Source organism: Lepidochelys kempii, chromosome 2 (genome assembly GCF_965140265.1).
Source record: "Lepidochelys kempii isolate rLepKem1 chromosome 2, rLepKem1.hap2, whole genome shotgun sequence".
Taxonomy (NCBI): Eukaryota; Metazoa; Chordata; order Testudines; family Cheloniidae; genus Lepidochelys; species Lepidochelys kempii.
Window position 1 is genome coordinate 157,700,717 of NC_133257.1, and position 23,914 is coordinate 157,724,630.

Consider the following 23,914-nt stretch of genomic DNA (forward strand, 5'->3'; position numbering starts at 1 on the left):
CCACCATCCCTTGCTATACCGGCTACAGACACAATGTTTTGAAAATTGCTGTTTGCAAGAGGGTGGGTCAGAAAAGGAAAAGCAGAAGAAAAATCTCCTTTGACCATCACATCAGGGGACATTTATAGCCACTGAGCACTAATACATACAATGAATTGAGCACATTCCAGATTCACTTCCCTCCAGGTGTGGTGCAGCCTCCTAAAGGATGTTGTTCTTTGCTGGATGCTGCTACCTGCCTCCTTTTTCTTCATATGCCACAATATGTGCAAAGATGGGTGCCAAATATTAGGAGCTGAAATTCGTATGTAGGCACCTGGAAACCTATTTGAGGTTCATGTGTCAGCACTCTGCCCCTGAGGAGAGCAGCATCAGACCCCTGTGCAGTTTGCTGTGGCCTGGCTCCCAGTGTAGCAGAATCACATTGGTTCCACTGTATTCCAGGCTCTGTGTCCCTCCAGACAGGGGGCAAGATGTGTGCTAATTACTTCAATTATAGTAATAAAAGCATTCTGCTGTTGCAATTGTTCTGCCATATCTTCAGTTGGTGGCAGAATTCCAGGAGCCCTGAGGTTACACAATCCTTTTGAATTACTCAGTATTTAACCATTCACTTTGGGGCTGATCTAGAGACTATTGAAGTCAATGGAAAAACTCTGATTTCAACCTGCTTTGGACCAGACAATTTGTGTACAGTGTAAATGATCTGTAGCCTCAAGCCTCAATTAGACTATATGTGTGTCAGGCAAGCACACGCATTTTAAGCAATTCTATAGCTATATGAAAATACAGAGTACAGAGATGCCTATCACATAGCAGACTCCTCGTCTCTCCATTCCGCTCCAAGTGTAGTCATTTGCCCTGTTTCTTTGGTTTGTTTGTTTTGCAAGCAACTTTCACAGTGATAATGCAGCAATGAGACCGCTTGCCATTTCACGTCAGCCTTTTGAGACCATATCCTGGGCCGCGAGTGCTGCCTAAAACATGGGACTTTCTTTTTTTACTAATATGTTGAAGTAACAATAACATTCGTTAGCTTTACTGGTTAATGGATTCTTGGATTTTAAGTACATTATGTGTGGAGCTTTCAACTGCTCATCCCATGGGACATTAAAATACTAGAGGCAGAATTGCTAAAAGAACATAATGCAAAAATCATTTAAATTTCTTTTCTATTTCCTGGATCAGACTCTCTCCATTCCTTCCTCATTAGTTTTTTGGACATTAAATATGACGGATCAATGACTGAAAAAGAAATTTTGCTGCTCACTTTCCCCCACATTGGTTTCTACTGAACTTTACGGTGGGGAAAGGGGTGGGGGAGCAGGGGATTTCAGTAAAGATCAATTACAGTTTTACACTGAAAAGACAAATGGTATAAATGTTCTACCAAAGGACAAGTGTGACTTACTGGCCCTTCAAAATGACCAAAATGTAAAAGTTCCCAGAGCAAAATAGCCTAAATGATATAATCTGATCACATTTTAGCATTTCATATCAGCAAATTACAACAAACTGGGAGAAAAAAACCCTTTTGTATTGGGCTTTGGATTGACAATGTGTGGTGAATGTCGGACAGAATTCAGAAGAAAGGAATGTCTGAACAACTGAGACTCTCTTTGGGAGATGATGATGAATTTCTGTTGCAGTAACTCACCTGGGCTCCAATCACAACAATTTGAGGCCCTATTGTGCTGGGCACTACACAAACACACACAGGTCCTTCCCTGAATTGATTGCAATCTAAGGCTCCAATGCTGCAACTTATAGACTGCAGTGACTGAGGTGAATGGCACTCGTGAATGGTGCTCGTGTATTATCAATTTCAAGACCAGAGCCCAATTTCCTTCATCCATTGTCTACCCAGTAATATCTATCTACTACACAAATAATAAAGTTTCAAATATAGAAAAAGAATGCTATTGTGATGTTGCTCTAGCACAATGGTTTAAATTGCCAAACTGACTGGCAGAAAGTGGCACGGCTCTGGCATGTCTGCTTCCATTAGGTCTGCTGTGTGTCCAGTGCTACTGATGCTTCTGGATGTTTTCCTGTGAGGCTGAAATAGCAAAATGTACAGGGACGCTATAACTCTCTAGCTAAGAAAACCTCTATAGAGCAAAGTTAATACGTCCTGTATAAATACACCGGCTATTATCAGATCAAGCCCCACCTGGTCTCTCCCCTACATCATCCTATATAGAATCAACCTCCTCCAAATTCACTGTGCTTTCAATGCCTCAAAAAAAAGAAAAAAAAATCAGACAACTAATAGTGGATAGGTTGAGAGCTAAATGGGGACAGTTATCACTTTGTCTATTTATAATAACAGTTTGTTGCAAATGCACAGAGAGTTGAATACATTTATTTTTAACCCGCTCTTTCACCTCATATGTCATTTGTCTTCCTAGACTACAAGGTCTCTGGGGCAGAAGCTAGCTTTTTGTATATATGTATCTGAACAGCACTTAGCATAATGCGGCCCCAATTGACCATGGGGCCCCTGGACACTACGGTAATATATAGTGAAGGTATTTGATACAGGAATCTTGGACAATAGAGAGGACGCACAATACATTTCCCCGACAGTTGTTAATCACCGTATTAATGTGTGGCAATTGTGAAGTGTGTGGAGAAGCTGCTTGGCCTCCAGCATGCTAACATTGTGATCTGTGTCAGCTTCAGGGATGCTCGGCACTTCACTCACACATAAGTGCCTTCCACCTGACGATCTCATAATCCTTTACAAACATTAACAAACTGAACCTCAAAATATCCATCTCAAGGGGCCATGGTTATCAAACAAAGGCAAAAGAAGTTAAACGTCTTGCCAAAGAAGGTCACCCAGAAGCACTGTGGCAGAGCTAGGAAGAGACCTTAGATCTCCTGAGTTTCAATCCAAGGCCTATACCACCAGATCATCCTTTACCTGAAGGCTATTAAAAAGCTGCCAAAAATTAAAGCAGAAACTGGATGAAACACACAGCATTAATTCCTTCATTCACCCAGGGTTTTTGAGCCACTTTCAAGATAACATGTTCATTCCCGTCCTGCAAAGAAGCTACCCAAACTCCTTTGGGGCTTTGGTTGCCATCATTAGGGACCCACTTTCTGCCACAATTATTATCACTGTCAGAACCTCGTTGCTTTAGTCAATATAAAATGTAAAGTCTGAGTTAGCTTTCTGACTTTGTTATTGTCTAGCTCCTATCATGCAGATTCCTCACCTCTGATTACAAGCCTTGGCAGACTGCAGCTAACCACCTGACTTCTCTCAAACAAAGAGAATCCTTTAGAGGGTAAGATTACATGGCTCTCCTGAGTGAACAAGGTTCCTGTAGCCATTCATAGCTTCACCAATTCCCAATGTCATACCAAATTGACTACACAGACTTTTGTAATAAGTTTGCAATTTGGTTCATCTAAACTTCTAGGCTTCTTTTTTCCTACTAGTATTATCTATAACCTAAAAGCCTGAAATACACTAAGCAAACCCCATTGAAAATGTGTGTGGTGTGAAAGGACATGCAGCTTTCTGAACCATCTTTCACCAGCATGCTCTTTGACACTTGCTGATACTACTTCAGCACAAGAGCTATTTCTTCGGTTTGTATGGTATACACCTGGTAGAAAGCATGGTGGAGTCTAGACACTACTGCAGTTTGATTCCAGGCATTGCTGGAGTCACAGGGTGTGCCTATACTGCAATTAAGACATCTGCGGCTGGCCCGTGCCAGCTGACTCAGGCTTGCGGGGCTCGGGCTAAGGGTCTGTTTAATTGTGGTGTAGACATTCAGGCTCTGGTGGGAGCCCAGGCTCCAGGTCTCTGTGAGGTGGAAGGTTCCCTGAGCTCAGGCTGCAGCCCAAGCCCTAACAGCGACACCAAAATTAAACAGACCCTTAGCCTGATCCCCACGAGTCCAAGTCAGCTGGCATGGGCCAGCCATCAGTGTCTAAATGCAGTGTAGTGTAGACATGCCCACAGAGGCCCCTTTACTTTATACTTCCTCTATTCTGTATTCCCTAATTAATTTTTCTTCATTTTTATGGCTTCTGCAGAGTCACCTGCACATGCTAAGAGAAGCAAACACTGTTCTGTTAGAGTCTTCACTCATTTTACTGCCCTTTTTCATCTTTTTGTCGTGGGAAGGCATGGGTGACCAGACGTAGTAATGGGAGCCAGAGTCCACAGTCACAAGACAGAAGTGGAGTCAGCTGGGTCAGGATAGTGGGAAGTCAAAAGAAGGAGCCAAACTGGAGATCAGAACCACGAGTTGGGAACCAGAGTCAGGCCGGGTCAGGATACCAGAGGCTCAGAGGCAGGAACTAAACTGGAGGTCAGGAGCCACAAGTAAGATGCCAGGAGGCAAGCTGCAGGAGGCACACAGTCCAAAGCAGGGTGAAATCCAGTTGTTCAGACAGCTTCCTGTTCCAGCTGCTGGCTTAAGTAGGGCCAGTGGGCCAATCAGCTGCTCTGGCACTCTGCCAATTAGACATTGGGGCAGAGCCTAACAGTGGAGCTAGGTTTCCTCCGTCCCAGGTAATCCATTGTCAGCAGGCTGTGAGGTGGAGGGTTGGACTGTGGCTGTTCCCATAATCCTACAGGCTGGGTTTGAGACACATGGGTCATGACTTAAAACTACGATTGGACAAATGTGTGTACGTGGAGGGGGATTAGGTGTAGACATTCATTGCAGATTTTTCTCTTTCAGGGCTGTATCTATGACCTGAACATCAACACCAATACCAGTTGGTCTTCCCTGCCATGTAACTCTAGATACATTTTAAGGACAGTAAAGTTCTTAACACTTTACAAAGACACTTACCTGTGGTACTGCTATGATTGGCCCTGGTGGCCCTGGTGGCCCTGGTAGTCCAACAATACTGGCACCATCCCGTCCTGGTTCACCCTATTTCAATAGTAGTACAGATGGAAAGGCCATTTATTAAACACCAAATCCCCAGTAACAATTCAATTAGAAAGAAATTGATCCCATCTTACCTTGGATCCTGTGTCACCCTTGTCCCCTTTGGGACCCTGCATGCAATTTAATAAAGGAGTGTTAACAATTTACAAGGGAAAGTTGTGGTAATACTTTCCCTCCCACCATGAGAGAATAATGTTCACAAAGGGCTTGATCTAAAGTGCAGTGAAGTTGATGGAAAGACTCTGGATTGCAATGGGTTTGGATCAGGCCCTAAGTGTATATTGGTTCTGAATGTTTTCAGTAATTTCTACTGCCTTTGACAGTATAAAAGTATGATAGAGGGCTGAGAGAACAGAGAGGAAGGAAACAGAGAGAGCTAGTATTTTTCACATACAGCACTGTATTTTTTTCCTAAGAGAATCCAAGCATTAGATTTATTGAAGGGTTCACAGGTGGGTCTCATGCTGATCTATTATGCATTTTTATGACCCTAAAAATTATATTTTAACAGAAAGCTGATGTATTAAAAAGAGTAAACCAAAAACCTTACTTTTTGTTAGAGTTGATACTGCTTTTTCCATTGGTAATAAAAACATAACACTTTGCAGTTATATGGTACTTGATTTCTATACCTTAGAGTTATTTACAAAGGTGGGTAGCACTTTATAGACAAGGAAGCCAAACCTACAGTTGGTGAAAATCAGCGTGGATTTACACCAGCTGGAGTTCCAGCCCAGATAATGTGAGAGACAAAGAGGTTTAAGTGACATGCCCCAGATTAAAGAGTAAACTAGGGTCAGAATCAGATTTCCTGTTTCCCAGCCCTGTCTTCAATCAACAAGATTACATGTGCCCCTGACACAAATGTGTAAATATTTCACTGAATAATAAATTCTATTGAACTAGGGTGACATTGCTAACTTAAACTAACATAAGCCAGGAAATTTAGAGTTAATTTACTCAGTTGTTCCTACATTTAACACAGAATAACCCCAGTTAATGACACTTTGTACCATGAGCGCTGCAACTCTCAACAGTGAACACAAAGTGTCACTCATGACCATGTAGAGAAAAGAAACAAGCACTGCTGTAATGGCTTAAAGTAATCCAGAGTAGGGATGTGCATGAGGTGCAGGGTTTGGGGCAGGTCAGCTCCTCCTTCAACCTCTATAACTTCCCTTCCAATGGCCAACTAGCCATCTGGCAATTTCTGCCTCTCTCTAGCTCTCATGTGCTGGAAAGCTTCCCAAGGATCTGTAAGTCCTCTCCTTGCTGCTAGGCCTGAGCTGGCTGATTGATTTATAATTTGGCTGGTTTAAATTTTTCTTAAAAACAGAAAGCAACCAATCCACATTTTTTAATGAAGCAACTATGAGCAAATGATTTCTAACATTTCACTTTCACCTGTTGGGTTACTGAGTTAAACGCATACGAACGTTTAAAACCTGCAAGCTTCTATTTTTCTCCTCTTCTAACTTAAAAAATGACACTTTATTTCAGAATGTATGCAAACCAAAAAAGCATTCGTAGGCCGACATCTTTTCTGCCAAGTTTCAATACAGAGTGAATTAATTGCCAGTTTACAATAGAAATGCTTAACAATATTGGTGCTTGCAGATTTCTCTAGAAGCAGGAACTTACCAATACATTTAAAAATGTGTTATACCAAAGAGTCTCTGATTTTTTCATAGTGTGGATCATGTCCAACTATACAGATTGCTTTGTGGACACCACCCTTCCCATTGGTGATACAATTGCCGACTGTTGCAATTACAGTTAATTGTTTACATGGTAACGCAACAGCAGGAAAGCATCATGTGTATTTTCAAGCTTCTGGTGCAGCTGGATACATGGATGAAAGCCAGCACAATGTGACCAGCCATCTCTCCATGGACCACTAGCATGTGCTCTGGGAGTTACTGGTAGTCCCTGGACTAGTTTGGGAACAACTGTGCTATGTGATCACACAAAGAAAGAGTATGGTGGTACAACTCACTACATCTCCAGGACGTCCAGCAACACCGGGAAATCCAGGTTTTCCATCTGCACCTTGCTCACCCTATCAAAACAGAAATACATATTCTATTATTAATTTTAAATTCAATGCAGCATCTATGGTATTCTATCAGCTTTGTAGAAAGCTGCTCAGTTATTCCATTGGAAAAGTTTTAAACATCACACAGTAACCAGTCATTTAAAAAAAAAATCAATCAGCTAATAAAGCAATTAAGAAAGCAGCAGACATAAATAGAGCTGTACTTTCTGCATTTGTTTCTTTATGTTTGGCCACATTGTTTCAGGGGAGACAAGAATCACCACACATAGCAGCCAATATGTGAGATTCCCTCAGTGAAGGAGGTGGCACTGTAGTTTTAAAATGTAGTTTTGCTTTTTTGAAGGAATTTTTACGCATTTACAGTACTATGCTCAACAAAACCTCTTAAAAGAAAAACAAAGTTGTAAAGATTCTAAATCTGCCAGATGACCCTGGTTGTGGCTGCCATCCTGGATTCTCTACACAATAGAAGGACTTAAAGATGATAGTTTATAAAATTTGAAATCTCCATTTTTCTTGGTACAGCACCAATAACCTTAACAGTATTGATGTTTCTGCTTCATTAAGAACAGTTTCTACCCTTTTATCACCTCACCTTTCCTCTGCCACCAGCAGAGTATGTTACTGAAGAACAAATGGACACTTCATTAACGGTGGGTAAAGTTTTCAAAAGAACCCAAGTGACTTAGGAGCCCACATTCCATTTTCAAAATGGTGCTTGGGAGGCTAAATCTCATTGAAGGTCAATGGGGCTTAGGTGCCGACACTATAACCAACCAACCCACCCACCTGCCCCATGGCAGCAAGTCTTAGAGCCTAGATCAAGGGATTGAGTGACGGAGCTAAAAATAGCAGTGTAGACTTTCCAGCTGGGGCTGGAGCTCGAGCTCTGAGCCCCTCCCACCACTCACTGGGTCTCAGAGCTCAACTCCAGCTTGAGCATGAAGATCTACACTGCTATTTTTAGCCCGTAAGGAGAGCCTAGTCAGCTGACTTGGACTCTGAGACTCGCTGCTCTCGGGTTTTGTTTTTGTTTGTTTCTTTGCAGTGCAGATGTACCCTTAGGTACTTCTGAAAATGTTACCCATTTTCTCTTAAGTAGCCACATGAGGTAAACTTCTCTAAAACTGTACAAACTGGTTCAATAATGTTTTAGCAATTCTACAAATGAGAAAAGAGCCTGTAGCCCATTTCCTATTTGTTAGTGAAATTCACTTCATCTCTGGAAAGCCCAAGCAGGTTTTGTATGCGCGAAGTGTGTGAAACACCGGGGGCAGAGTTGGACGAAAAACCTGCAGAAGTCCTTCCCTATCATTTGTGTGTAACTGCATTTCTGTAATCACAGATCTCAGGGAATCTCCACAGGCTAGCTCCCTTCTCCACCTACTGCACCAGCCTATATGGGGTGAACAGGACTTCCTCCACAGCTTGCGGATGTCTGTAGGCTGTTACCCAGTGTACATGAGGGGTGCTATACAGCTGCATGGTGGTGCTTTATCAGTGACTCACCAACCGTAAGGTTGAGACAGAACAGAGGGTCTTGGGGACCTCCTCAACAGGGTAAGTTTCACCCATGTGCAGATGAAATGGGTTAGGACTAAGAGGACTAATAGTTAGGACTAAGAGCTGCTAATTCACTTCTTGTTGGAACAAATGTTCAATAATTTCACCAACTCTTTTTCTTACTCAAGTTTAACTGGGAAAGAAAGACATGATTTTAGTTAACATAATTCACACTGTAAATAGGACAGTATGGCCATGTCTCATTTTTTAACATTATTCATATCTTAACATCTTTTAGGCTATGTTTACACTACAGACCTTATTGCTGCTGTAAGGTCTCCCATGTAGCCACTCTATGCCAGTAGGAGAGAGCTCTCCTGCCAGCATAATTAAACCACTCCCAATGAGCGGTGGTAGCTATGTCGGTGGGATAGCCTCGCCTACCAACATAGTGCTCTCCACACCAGCACTTTTGTCAGTGAAACTTATGTTGGTCAGGGGTGTGTTTTTTTCACATCTGTGACCGACAAAAGTTTTGCCAACAAAAGTATTAGTGTAGACAAAGCCAAACATTATATAAACTCCTGAAACCAGCATTTGTTTGGTGTCCTCTAGATTTTTATTTCTGCTTGTCTTACTGGACACTTGAAAACTCAGTCCCTGTAAACAAATGAAAATAAAATAAAAATACCAACACCCCCGCACACACACACACACACACACACACATACTTCTTTCATTCCTACTGGGCAAAATTTTAAGGTTCCAGAACTGTACGTTATTCAGCTCTAAGAGGACGAGTTATCTGCCAAGGTAGTTTTATTATTTATGGACTGAACCGATTGATTCCGATAGCTTATTTTTTAAGTAGCTTTGCAGTCACCTCATTCACAATAGTTATGCCCTTTAGAAATATGCTTTAAAACACTATTTATCACAACCACATAACATCATTCAGTAATAATTACTGGAGGAAGGGCCATAAAGCAGAACACTTTCTTCAACAATTGTTCACACAAGGAAATGAGTTAGATCCTTGAAGAAATCAAAAGAGCTCAAAACAACTTGCCTACACATCAGTACATTGTCTTTAATTAGCATTCTGGCAAATGTCTTAGTGAAATGTGTTTTTAAGAAATGTATTCTCTGATTGCACAGAAATGACACCTCCATACAGATTGCTGCGAATTCAAAATATGTACAGCAGATGGAATTTATAACAAGCAGCAGCCACTACATTATGTTGTTTTATTAAAATTAAAACAAGCAGGTGTGTTATGATAAAACTGTGATAAAAATTAAGCAAACAGAGGTTCATATTAGTCATTGCTTTAATCCAGTTTTCCACCACTGTAACTCTGTTGATTACACTGGAGTCATACTGGTGTAGTGTACAACTGGAGTAACTCAATAGTGAATCAGACCCAGAATATTTTAAACATCACATATCAGTCAACAGATCACATAGTTTACAGACAACAATAATTCAACTCAGGTACTTCAAAACATCCCTGGGAATTGTGTGTACGTGTATAATTAGAATTCTGCCAATATAATCAACATTTACCATCATTTTAGTACATCAAGAGAATAACTAAGCAGAAGAAACAATGCATTTGTAAATCAAGTTAAATGAGTTCCCCACCTTTAAACCTGCTATACCTGGTGGACCAGTATCCCCTTTTTCTCCCTGAAATGCAGATACATAGGTCATGTTAAATATCAAAATGCAGTACAACTACAGTGATTAAAAAAAACCCTTGCTTGTTTAGAATTAAATAAAGTGCTCTCTTCAGCTCTGCATTACTACAGCTTTATGGTGGTGTAACTCCTCTTTCCTTACAGAGAGAATGGAAATATTTTGATTTCAACAAAGTTACACCAGTTTAAAATAGAAATAATCATAGAATATCAGGGTTGGAAGGGACCTCAGGAGGTCATCTAGTCCAACCCCCTGCTCAAAGCAGGACCAATCCCCAATTTTTGGCCCAGATCCCTAAATGGCCCCCTCAAGGATTAAACTCACAACCCTACATTTAGCAGGCCAATGCTCAAACCACTGAGCTATCCCTCCCCCATTGCATTGATGAATCAAGCCCAAGACATAATGAGTTTGTTTGCTGAAAATATATTCTTTTAGGAATGCTTTTACTCATGATAATTAGACTTCACTGGCTTCTGGTGGAAAAAGAAGTTTTTCATAATAATCAATGATCTCATTATCCATAAACACAGATTTTAGATATGTATTTATCAGCTGGAAACAGAACACTAAGGTCACTGTGGTAGATGACCGCACCTGTGCTATGAATTAAAGTCACATAATTGATCTGGGATGGATAGCTCTATCTAAAAATATGATGAGTTATGTTGTACTAAACTTATCACTTAGTTGAACATTAAACTCCATGTGATTTCTAGTTGGATTTCTAGAGCCTTTTGTCACTCAGAGTAGGTGAAAACTGAATTTTGCTTCTGGCTTCACATGGTAATGAAAATCAGTTTCATCTGTGAAAAGTGGGTGAAAAACCCTACAACTAGCTCAGAATGGTGACATTGTACATCTACTTTATACCCACTTTGCCCTGGAGTAAATTACTTCATGAGGTACAAGGCAATGGAAAAATCAGGCCCTTTCATTGTCTGGGCAGGAATCACTCAAGAGCTGCCAACAAAAGGCTTGTTATAAATGGGGGGTAATAGTCAATGTGTTAAAATCCATAAAGTGATTCACAGGATTCTACGCACATCCCATTAGTATCTGAGACCCAGAACCTCAAAGATATTTAGGTGTCTAGCTCCATGGAAATTAGGCATCTAAATACCTTTGAGGATCTGGGCCTTAATGCCTCACAAATAAATGAATTTATCCTAACAACACCCTTGTGAGGCAACCATTATCCCCATTTTACAGATAGGGAGGTGAGGCATAGAGAGATTAAGTAACTTGCCCAAGGCCACATAGGAAATCTGTGGCAGAGCTGGAAATATCTTGGAAATCCCATGCCAGTTCTTTCACCACAGACCATCCTACCTTGCTTCTATCACTGTGGTTACAAGGGGTGGGTCTTTTGGAAAACAAAAAGGCAGGTTTTTCTATAAAGCACAGAGTCACTTCCTGGAACTTAGACACCCACACATTTTGGGAGCTATAACATGTAACCTTGAGCTAACAAAGGACAAAGAGGGATTGCACTGAGCCAAAACACAATGGGATAAAACAATGAATTTCTCCTGCCATACTATAACCAATCCTTCCAACCAAAAACACCTATTATTGCCCATCTAGTGATATTTTTAGTGATATTATTCTAGCATGTTTGCATTATGATTCCTCTCTTTCCTTATCCAACAAGTGTAGCTTTAAGACATCCTGAACTGGATTTGTGGTGATTGCTAGTCAGGATAAGCAAGGCTGGATGCTCTGACTGAAGAGTTCAGAGGAAACTCTACAAGGGGAACCTCATGTTGTTTCCTAAGTCCTATTCAGACTTACCTTACAGGGTATGAGCATGATCTGTCCCTGAGTATCCCAATTTGCAGAGGTGATGAGCCCCTGCAGCTTTCTTTGACTTCCATAGGAATTGTGTGTGTGTGCAGCATCTTTGTAATCAGGCTACTTACGCAGGTGCCTAAATATAGACTTAGGTGCCTACCCATAGGCTCTCAAGTTAGAATGTTTTGGCCTTGGTGTTTATTTATTGTGATATTGTACAATATGTGCCATATAACTAGGACCCTTGGCTTGCAGTTTTTACTGAAAACCTCCAAAAAATTCCTGGGTTTTGAAAAAAGCAGTATTTGGATTTTTCAGCTGCTCAAATTCCCCAGACCCAGCTCCCCCCCTCACTGACTCTTTGCTGGCCTCCTCAGCATGCCTGTGCAGAGGAGAACAACTGCCAGTTGGTGGCTATCTCAGCTGCACAGTGGGGGGAGCAAGAATGGCAGGGAGACTGTGGAGATCACCAACTGCTGTAGTGACAGGCCACAAGGAGAGGAAAGCTGTACCCCTGAGCACTGGCCCCTCCTGATCCCAGCCCGTCAGCGTGGCCCCAGGGCATACAGTCTCGTCCCCTTCCCTCCACCCTATCTTGCAGGGCACCCCTTTCCACCCATCTCCCTCCCACCCATTGCAAGTGTATCAGGCAACCCGTTCCCCAATAGGCACCTGCTTCTCCAAGATGGCCGCTGTGAGCAGCTGGGTTTAGAAACATGTTACTACTCAGAGAGGAACCCCAGGGCACAGAGCTGGGTCCACTTCACCAGCTGGACAGAGCCCCCTCCTGTCCCTGGGCTAGTAAGAGACCACACCAATCCCCCCATGGGACCAGGGAGTGAGCTGAGAAGTGCTGAGACTCTTTGAAAGAGCTGCTGGGAGTCTACGTGAACCGGGACTTTTGGAATTCACACTGAAGACCTTATATCAAGTGTAACTGCTCAAGTCAACAGTAAACTGTTTTGTAAAAACGAAGGTTTTTTGCAATGGGGATATAATGGTTTCATAAACAATAAACTCATGTTCCTCTAAGGGCAAGTATACATGTGCAGCGCCGCAGCTGTACCATACAGCTGGTGTGGTGAAGACGTTCTGTGCCGATAGAAGACAGCTCTCCCATCGGTATAGCTCTGTGCACACTAGCGCTTATGTTGGGGTAACTAATGTCACTCAGGGGAGTGGAATATTCACACTCCTGAGTGACATAAATTTTGCCAATATAAGTGGTAGTGTAGACATAGCCTAATTGTTGCTTTCTTTCTGAACCCCAATACTAAACCTGATATTTACCTGGAAAACCATGATGTTAATTTTTTGCATTGATTTTCACCCGTTTTTAAATTCTTGAAATAAAAACTGATAAATTCCTGGAAAATTAATAAATAAATACAATTTGGAAATGAAAGGCCTTACATATAGCATTTAACTACATGTTTAGCAAAGCATGCAGGGCAAAATACTGCTTTCACTACTCTGGTGTAAATGTGGAATAACGCCATTAAAGCAAACCCCAAAATTACATCCTTGCTATTGAAAGAAAAATTTGGCCCATGGTATTTAGGACATGTCAATGTTGGTCAGAAAGCACTTTTTTTGTTTGTTTTTTAAAAAGAGAAAGCTTTGGTGCAAAAGAACAAAAGCAAAAGTGACCTGAATTACTCTAAATATGGCAAACCAAAGTCGAAAATGGAAAATACAAAAATATGCTGGCTTTCAAATGTAGTTTGTTATATCAGTTACCTTTGGTCCCATTGGCCCACGCTGTCCAGTCTCCCCAACAGGACCCTACAAAGTATTCTGAGTTTACTGATATATCAATATATAATTTCATATTAATTTTTTCTCAGTAACAAACAAGCTAACAATCACAACCATGGAAAAGTCTTTTAGTAGCAGTTTCAACAGAAAGAATTAAAATGCAAATTTTTTAAAGAAATTTTGAAGTCTATCTGTTTAATATTTTCTTGTAATAGGCAGAGTATATAGTGATAGTTATATTTAAAGTTGCCCAAGTGTTTCCATTCTAAGGAGTTGCTTATAATTTTTTTCAATCACTTACCTAACTGGCTGAAATTCTGGAGGTATGTTCTCAGCCTGGGAGCAGTATTTTTGAAAAGTTTAAATCAAAATGATGTTGCCATTTTTAAGATTGGGGAGAATAAAAAGAAATATACTTTCCCTATTATAAAACATATCTTTGTGACCCTTTTTTTGAGCAGCCCGGGGCTGGAAGTGGTGTTAGATGGTAAAATGTAAAATTTGGCAGGAAGTGACAGTATTCCCTATCTTGCAGAGGTGACTTTTGGTGTTCTGGTGAAAACTGCTTATGATTTGTCAACATTATAAACATTTAAAAAACCCTACTTTATGCATATGCACTGAATTTTTGTAATGCAACCACTTAAACTGCCATTGGTTGTTTGTTTTTGCTGTCTCTGAAAGCTTAGGGCAGGTCTACTTTTAAAAATACCCCAGCAGCAGTGCATCTGCACCCAATTAGTGCTTCATGAAGACACTACCTATGCCAAGGGGAGGGGTTCTCTTGTCAGTGCAGGTAATCCACCTCCCCGAGAGGCGATAGCTAGGTTGAAAGGAGAATTCTCCCATAGACCGAGTGCTGTCTACACCATGGATTAGGTTGGTTTAACTGTGTCACTGAAGGGTGTGCATTTTTCACACCCCTGTTGGATGTAGTTATATGATCTAATTTTCTTGTATAGACCTGGACTAAGATTAGGAAAGTTCCTAGGTAGTTTCTCTTGAGTTAGTGAGATTGCACTGCCTTCTCCAGTGCGATAAGTATTGGTGCCAAAAGAGTGCAGCCTTCTTCCATTTGAAAGAGGCCTGGTCTACACTAAAAAATTAAGTTGATTTAACTACTTCCAACAGGGGTGTGAAAAATCCACTCCCAGAGCAGCATAGTTAAGCAAACCTAACTCATAGTGTAGAAGGAATAATTCTTCCATCAACCTAGCTACCACCTCGTGGAGAGCTGGATTAGCTACGCTGAGCCCTGGTCTACACTACAGAACTACATCAGTATAACTACATTACTCAGGGGTGTGAATAATCCACCCCCCTGAGTGACATAGTTATACCGACCTAAGTGCTGGTGTGGACAGCTCAGGAGAGCCTTTCCTGATGACATAGCTATCTCCTCTCATGGAGCTGGAGTTATGAAACCGATGGGAGAGCTCTCTCCCATCGGCTTAGAGCATCTTCACCAGAAGCTCTAGAGTGCAAGTGTAGGTGCCGATGCAAGTTTCTAATGTAGACTTGCCCTGAGGGAAGAACCCCTCCCGTCAGCGTAGGCAGTGCAGCTGTGATACTGTAGGATTTCAAGTGTAGATAAGCCCATAGAAAGGAGTCCATGAAATAAGGCAGGAGTACTTTTCTCACCGACTGCACATATTATGCATTACAGAGCTTTCCACTGGTGTCTAGCAAATAGATAAACATAACACAAAGTCTTTGTTGTTTCATTTTCCTTTGTCAAGAATGCACAAAATTAAATACAAAAGAATTCCAAGGTTGCAAAGTGAGACACGCAAAAGTCAGGAAATGATCAAGTTAAGGTTGCCAGCACAGCCCTAACTCAGTTCCTGTTCATGTATGCTTTACAATACAGTCCTGATCCACACTAGATCATCTACTGTCTCAAAAGAAGTTCCTTCTGAATAGAACAGATTAAAATACGGTTATGTTCTCCTTAAACCAGATTTACAGACATATGGCAGGAAGTCAAACCCAAGGAGTTTTTGAGTAACACCTACTTCCAGCTGGTGACTGAGTGACAGTCAAAGCTCACGTTCTTACAAAAGGCTGTGGAATGTACTTGAGGTGGAGTGAAATCTCACAGAGTCACATAGAACTGGGGATAGTATCCTGAGACACTTGGGAGAGAGAGGGTTCTCTGACTTAACATTTACAGATACAGCTGCTTTTGTTAACGTTCTGAATGCAGAGCTGCCCTTGCAGGTATAACCAATGCAGTGCTGTGTTTCTGAGTCTGCAGACAGACTGAAACAATGACTCAGAGGCGTGAACTCCCCTGCCTCTTAATCTCAATGGGGTGTCAGCTCTACAGCCCAATGATGACACTTGGATGTCAACATTAACTGTCCCACTGTTGATCGTTTGAGCAGATACAATGGAGAAGGGGTCAGAGTGAAGAAAGTGAAGTTGAATATGATAACAAGGCACTGAACAATTAAATATAGGGCTGTCAAGCGATTAAAAACATTGTGATTAATCGCACTGTTAAACAATAATAGAACACCATTTATTTAAATATTTTCGCATGTTTTCTACATTTTCAAATATAGTGATTTCAATTACAACACGGAATACAAAGTGTTCAGTGCTCACTTTATATTTATTTTTGATTACAAGTATTTGCACTGTAAAAACATAAAAGAAATTGTATTTTTCAATTCACCTAATACAAGTACTGTAGTGCAATCTCTTTATCATGAAAGTTGAACTTGCAAATGTAGAATTATGTAAAAAAACTTGCATTCACAAATAAAACAAGGTAAAATTTTGGAGCCTGCAAGTCTACTCAGTCCTACTTCTTGTTCAGCCAAACCCTCAGACAAGTTTTACATTGTTTTGTTTTGAGTGCAGTTATGTAACAAAAAAAAAAAAATCTACATTTGTAAGTTGCAATTTCATGACAAAGAGATTGCACTACACAACTTGTATGAGGTGAATTGAAAAATACTATTTCTTTTGTTTATCATTTTTACAGTACAAATATTTGTCATAAAAAATAACATACACTTTGATTTCAATTACAACACAGAATACAATATATATGAAAATGTAGAAAAACATCCAAAATATTTAATACATTTCAATTAGTATTCTATTGTTTAACAGTATGATTAAAACTGCGATTAATTGCAATTAATTTTTTGAGATAATTGCATGAGTTAACTGCGATTAATCGACAACCCTAATTAAATATTTAAGTACTACATAAAAGCTATATTCAACCTTTAATATTGGGCGTGGGAGGGAAGAGTAGAGAGCCCTAAAATTATAGCCCAGCCCACGGACTATAATTAAAAACAGAATTCAGCCCTCTTCACCACATATACTTGGCACCACCGCTTTAAACAGAACTACCAATTTCTTAATACAAGGTTGAATTAAAGATTTATATAAACTATACAGCAGATTGTCACTGTTTTATAATTATTGCTATAAATTACACACAAAATGATAATATGAATCTTTTGTTCAATGTCTCTTTCAGAAATTACAATCCCATCTAAAGAGATTGTGACAGAACAGATGAAGTACAAACAAACCCAATGTACCTCCTAATAGCTTGTTTTAATTAAAATCCTCTTAGAAGCAGACAATCTTCTTTTTAACACAGGCAGAAACCTCTAGGGGTTTTATAGGATGTAAGTAGCTCACGATGGCAAAGCTTTTCTGCAATAATGGCATATATCTGAAATCTGGTGTCTGCTTTATTGACCCAAGGCAAGGAAAGCAAATGTGGACAACAGGGAAAGCAAACTTTCAGAGTTTTGTTCAAAATCAATAAAACATGTTATCTGTTGGCTACAGCAGACTAACTTGGAAATAGCACCTGCACCGAAAGCAACTCAGAGTAAAGGTGTCATGTAGACAATTCAGAAGGGGCAAGTTTGGCTGCTTGCTTATTTCAGCTGTCTGGCTGCGGCTTTTATTTTTGAAATACGATAGTTTTGGCTACTCTTATTGTTTAAAACAGAATATAAAGAGATGATGCACTCTCTTAAAATGAAACCTGGGTCAAGTGATGTTTCAGCATCATCAGTGAAGCATCAGATCATTTCAGCCCCTGGCTTTTAAAACTGGCCCCTAACACAGTGTTGGCTCCAGCATTCAGCAATCTCTCTAGGCTGGGGGGCCAGGTCCCTTCCCCCAAAGTTATGCTGGCTTCGGACAGAGGGAATGCACAGGAGCAAAATCTGCAAAGAGGGCAGCTGTGGTGGTGGGAAATGGCAGAAACCTTCCCTCCACCAGGTAACACAGCGTTAATCGTTGGTGGCACTGCTATAATGAAGGCATGACCAAGGTGGCTGGGAACACATTGATCAGTGCACCCTGACTGAGAGCAGTCCAATGGAGTCCCTGATAGATTTTAGAGTTGCTCAGACTGGCAAAAATTCTAGGGAGAGTGATGGAGGAAACAATACCATGCTCCAGCCCTGACTGGCTCAGTAAGGGGCATTTGGTACTTTCCTGCTCTAGGCAGAGTGAATCTGGCTCAAATACACCAAAAAAACCCAACTGTCTGTGATGTGAACTCTGTGCAGAACTCTACAGCTTACATCAGAATGGGAAAAAGCCGACATAACCGCTAGGTCCCGTGTTTGCTTTTATTGGTGCAATGCTCATGAAACTGAGCAACTAACACAGCTGTGAAACCAAGCACAGGGAGGGCAGGTATGTGCAGCATTCTCAATCCACTTCAGTCCCCACCTGCAATATCCCCTACTCTTCAAGTCTTCAACTGTTTTTAAGCAGAAACATCCTATTATGCCCAAACATATGATGACTTTGTGATATAAACAAATGCCCTGATTAATTATTCTATGTGACCTACAACTCAGAATTTATAGTTAGGTCTCTGAAAGTGAAAGGCTAGAACATTAACCCAGTGTGTCATTCCAAGTGGTGTATTTCACAGGTCTGCCAATCATAGCTGAGGTACCACATATGGTGGTGCACTGAATTGCCCTTTTAAAGACTTACTTTCATTTCACTATGGAAAGCATGTCTGAGTCTGCTTCTGAACATTGGTGAAACAGTGAATTTGTGTCAATTTCATTTAATTGTTCATTTTGAATTCACAGAGTTTACAGAACAGCACAACAGCAAAAAAGTATTAGAATTCAGGAAAGCAATTTTGGAAAATAAAGGAATCCAGGCTGTGGGGTATGGAAGAGGGAGTAGAAGAGTTTTCACAAACTCCCCGAGTTTGTATCTTGGAGATTATGAACAAGAAGTGGTCACAGTAGGCAGACAGTGACCCTGGATACTGAAGTCTACAATGTCAAAGGCTGCAGAGTAAAAAGGATAAAGGCGTATGAGACAGAAGAAGAGGCTTTTAGACAATCAGCACTTGGTCATTCGAGACCTCTGTAAAACAAATTTAAATGGAATAGAGGGGGTAAAAGCTAAATTATAGGAGATACAAGGGGAGTTAGAAGAAGAACATAGAAATTGAAATTCCAGACCAGAGCAGTGGTCTGTCTAGTTCAGTATCCTGTTACGGACAGTGGATACATACGTTCCAGATGTTTCAAAGAAGGTGCAGGAAACACATTAGTGGTCAGTTGTGGAATAAACTACCCAGAGGAGAAATCAGTCACAGGTTGGCTTATGCCAGGATACATAAGAGTGTCACATTCATTCTAAAAAAGGATTGTATCTTAGCTAATGTAATTAGAGATGTTTTTATTATCTGTATAAATGTACAGTCACTCTGAATCCTGACAATATTTTGACTTCACTCTTGTGGCAGTGAGTTCCACAGGTTGGCTATACATTGTGTAAAATGATTATTTTCTTCTCTGTTTTAAATGTGTTGCCTTTCAACTTCACTGACTGTTCCTTTAACCTTGAGTTATGAAACTGGGTATATTTACCTTCTCCTCGTTATTTTGTATCCTTCACTGTCATGTATACTCTTATTCATCTCCGCACTAAACTAAGCACTCTCAATCTTTTCAATCTCTCCTCATGCAGAACCTTGTCCCGGCCTCTAATCCTTTTTATAACCCATCTCTGTACCCCTTTCTTTTGAATACCTCTTTTTTGAGACAGGATGACCAGATCTGATAGGAGTATTCTAAGTGTGGGCACACATAGATTTGAGTAATGGCATTATAATAATCTTCAGTATTATTTCCTCTCTCATTCTCTATACAGCCTAACATTGTTTGTTTGGGGGTTTTTATTTTTTATTTTTATTTTGACAGCTCCTACACTTTGAGCAGACCCTTTCACTGACCTTTACACAATAATTCTTTCTCCTGAAAAGTTTGTTAATTTAAAAATCAAGGTTGCATAACTAGGCAGCTTGAATAGTGGGGCTGGTGGAAAAAAAAGGAGGAAGGAGAAGTGTTTTGGGTTTTTTGAAATATTTAGGTGAGAAAAAAGTATGTATTAAGGCTAATGGAAAGGAGCAGATAACGAGGTAGTGAAAAAAAACCTGCACTTTAACCCCATAAACTTTTAAAACTGTAACAGATCAGAAAATATATAAACTAATCAACTGTCCCAAAAAATTACATAAAAACTATACAGATTTTCTCGGCAACAACCTTGATAATTTAGTGCAACATAAATCTAGAGCTACTCAATCAAAACCAGTAGAATCACTCCAGATTTCACCTGTGAGAGACAGATCGAGATCCTCTACTCCACATTTTTCTTAAGACAGAAAGAATAGACTGTTTCTGCATAATTCAGAATAATATAATATGGATGAACTAGTTAAAATACCCAAAGTCTTCTAGTCTTCCAGACAGACAGAATATAAAATGGGAGGAGTATATTTCAAATGATTTTTTTGTTTGTTTTGAAAACTAAATAAAAAACCAAGCCAAAAACCTTACATTTGGCCCTCTTGATCCTGGAACTCTGGGTTCACTCAACAAACTGATGCTCCCTGACCCTTCCATGTCCTATCGTGAAAGAGGAAAGAATCACAGAATGTTACATTTTACCCTCACATCCATTTTACATCAGGACTTTCACTTGAATCTTAAAAAGTGAAGACATTGAAGAAAAAACAAATATACTTTAAATTTTTCTCCAAAACCATTTTTCTGTCAGTTCATTGCTAAGTATTAGAGGTGAGCTATATTCAAATGTGGGAACAGCACAGTGATCCTTTGTGTCAACTGAGAACCTCGCAGAGTGATAGGTTTGTCACTTTATCAACCTTCCGCATTATTTCACATTGAAAAAAACAGGAGGATGGAGTGAAAGCAACTTTCCATTTTCAAGAGTACTTTGTAATACTTTAAATTCTGGTGTAGGATTTGTGTTTTGTCATTTAACTATCTCAAAGCATTATGCTGCTTTGTATAGCTGTGTGTATTGTAATTAATTTTCAAAGCTAAATTGCTTAAACATTTATATCTGTTCTGGCAAAGGAGGCTCTGGAGGCATTTTGCCAAGCAGCCTAATTATGATTCAAGAACTAAAGTTATTTCTTCCTCTCACAATTGAACGTTGGGCTCCTGCCTGCAATTACTGTGGATGCAAAAGGCGATTCACATGGCTCACTGAAATGAGCATGAGCTGAGAGAACAGCAATGTCCATACATGGGGAAAGGCTCTCTGAAGCAGAGGGCAGATCTTGATTACGAGGAAATGTGCATTTTCTTTAGATACATGCCAATTTTACAACAGGGGAGACTGCAACACTTTTTCTCAGTCTGTTTCTACCTCACTTATACTCCACACCATCAGGGCAGAAAAGTAAAGCTGAATGCTGCGGAGCCCTTTTTTCCTTCTTTCCACAAACTGTAAGTCAAAGGGCATCAAATATCAAATGAAATCTCTATTGAGATGATGAGCTTTGAACTGTTTAGCTGTTTGCTCACTTCCCAAGGTGAATGCACTTGTGCTGCACGTTCCTTCGCCTTGCCTCCATTGCTCTTTAATTGGTCTCCTTGTGGCAATATTTTTCCATCGAAGACCATGCCTAATGCCTATTTTATATAACACACTGTCATTTTTGACACTCATGTGTTTTTATTAGGTTTACCAGGTACCTTCTGTAATACAGACTGTTCTTTTGGCAAGCACAAGGGCCAGCAAACCCTGTCTCTTTCTTTCCCCAGTGCAGCTCAGTTTTGGCACATAATTAATAACAGTTGCTATCAAATGCTGAAAGCAGTGCTTTGCAGAAGAGACATGCTTAGGGCAATAAACAGATTGCCAACCAAATGCTAGCATTGCCCTAATGAAACTGGCATACCAACTTGAGAACAGGCACAGCATTGTCTTCAGATGGCAGAAGGAGGAATCAAAATGATCATGCAGGATCAGCAAGTCTATTCCTAGATGGGATTTCCAGCTAGACATGGGGAAAGGACAATCATCCTGATCTTCCTGGCTTATGATTAAACAAATACAGTTCTGCTATTCCAGCTCAGAGCTGGCTGGCCAATTTATGTTGTTGGAACCAGCCCTTTCTACACCTCTGTATGGTGCCAATGCAATGGGGCCCCAATCCTGATTATCTCCTGCAATTCTGGCAACTTCACACCACTCAGACTTAGGGGGAGGAAAAAGGAAAAATTTGGCCCTAATTAGCCAGCTGCAAATTCCCTCTGCACAAGAGACCTCTCGGTTGGGCTAGAGGGGCAAAGCTGGCATCTATGTCAACTTCCCAGGGACCATGTGGGGATTGAGACAGAGCACTCTCAAACTTCACCAGCTCTCAAGGAGTTGATGGTCCTAGTTCCCAGCTGGAGTTCCTAATTACCTGGCATAAGGCATAGCCCCCTGTAGGGGCTCTGACTTATGTTGGGGTTTGGAACATGGATGGCCATAACTGGATCCTAACTGCAAAAAGAAAAGGAGTACTTGTGGCACCTTAGAGACTAACCAATTTATTTGAGCATGAGCTTTCGTGAGCTACAGCTCACTTCATCGGATGCATATCGTGGAAACTGCAGCAGTACCTGTGTGTATATAAAGTCTGCTGCAGTTTCCACGGTATGCATCCGATGAAGTGAGCTGTAGCTCACGAAAGCTCATGCTCAAATAAATTGGTTAGTCTCTAAGGTGCCACAAGTACTCCTTTTCTTTTTGCGAATACAGACTAACACGGCTGTTACTCTGAAACCTGTCAAATGGATCCTAACTGTCCTCATCCCATCCTGAACCAAGAGGTTCCCTAGTAACAAATACAGTGGTGCTCCTTAAAAACTAATGCATTGCCTGAGATATCTACTGGCCAGATTCTGGTATCTTTATTCTGGTTTAGTAGCACTTTAGTCCATTAATAGTTCCATTGACTTCAATAGAATTACTTGGGGAGTAAGGTATGAATAAGGGTATCAGAATTTGTCCTTAAATAAGGACATAACCTCCGTATTTAGCATATTCAATGTATTTCCTAGAGTAAGTATAGGGAAGTATAAAGGAACAATGCAAACACTGAGGGAACCACATTTATATATCTCAGATAAAACTGACAAGTTCTAAAGGTCTCCACTCTATCCTGGATAAGATGTTTGCAAATTGTCAGCCAAACATTTTTTATTCCTCGTATAAAGTTAATCTTGGGTACTGGTCTGATGTATATTATGTCCTATACAGAAAAAAAAATTAGCTAGAGAGCCTTTCTTGAACTGAACAGCCAAACAAACAGGGAGAGAGAGGGTGACCCATACATAGGCATAGATGGAGGTTAAATGCCAACCTTTTAACCTTAGCAAAAATATGGATGTTTAAAACCCTACCACAGCCTGATCCTCTACCCCAAGTCTGCCAGAAAGGGAAGACAGAATTTACCTCAGTGTGTTTCACTCACAGTGCTGAGATTCAGATATTTTTCTGCACTATGAACTGTTTTCAGATAAAGGACTGAACTGAGCCCTAGGTGAGTTCAAATTTTAAAACAGAGGAGGCACTATATGCATGAATAAAATGTAACGTCTCAATTTTCATTTGTTTGGTTTTATGAGAAAATGTTCCTATTCAGGATTACACTGCATGATATCACTACCAAATTTCTGCATTTTGTGTCTTTTAGGCTTGCATAACTGACCCACCTATACCAAACTTATGGCCTCTAAAATGATAGCATGTGAAAACTGGCATGTTAAAGCAGAACCCGAAGCTCAGGTTTAATGCACAACAGCAGCTGTCATCATATATTTAAGTCTACACTATAAATTATTTACA

The 23,914-nt window shown here is 40.4% G+C and overlaps 1 protein-coding gene across 9 annotated transcripts in view; it reads right to left on the minus strand.

The window, feature by feature from the left end:
- COL15A1 (collagen type XV alpha 1 chain) overlaps nt 1–23,914 on the minus strand; it is a 282,092-nt gene that overhangs the window by 65,816 nt on the left and 192,362 nt on the right. For 6 of the 9 annotated variants that reach the window (XM_073332560.1, XM_073332562.1, XM_073332555.1 and 3 more), the window contains 6 exons: nt 20,605–20,673; nt 13,724–13,768; nt 10,133–10,177; nt 6,925–6,987; nt 5,003–5,038; nt 4,827–4,910 (listed from right to left, as the gene is read on the minus strand). In XM_073332560.1, coding sequence (XP_073188661.1) covers nt 4,827–4,910; nt 5,003–5,038; nt 6,925–6,987; nt 10,133–10,177; nt 13,724–13,768; nt 20,605–20,673 — 342 coding nt within the window. The remainder of the gene's footprint in view (nt 1–4,826; nt 4,911–5,002; nt 5,039–6,924; nt 6,988–10,132; nt 10,178–13,723; nt 13,769–20,604; nt 20,674–23,914) is intronic. The other 3 variants (XM_073332558.1, XM_073332557.1, XM_073332559.1) reach the window with 3 other exon arrangements.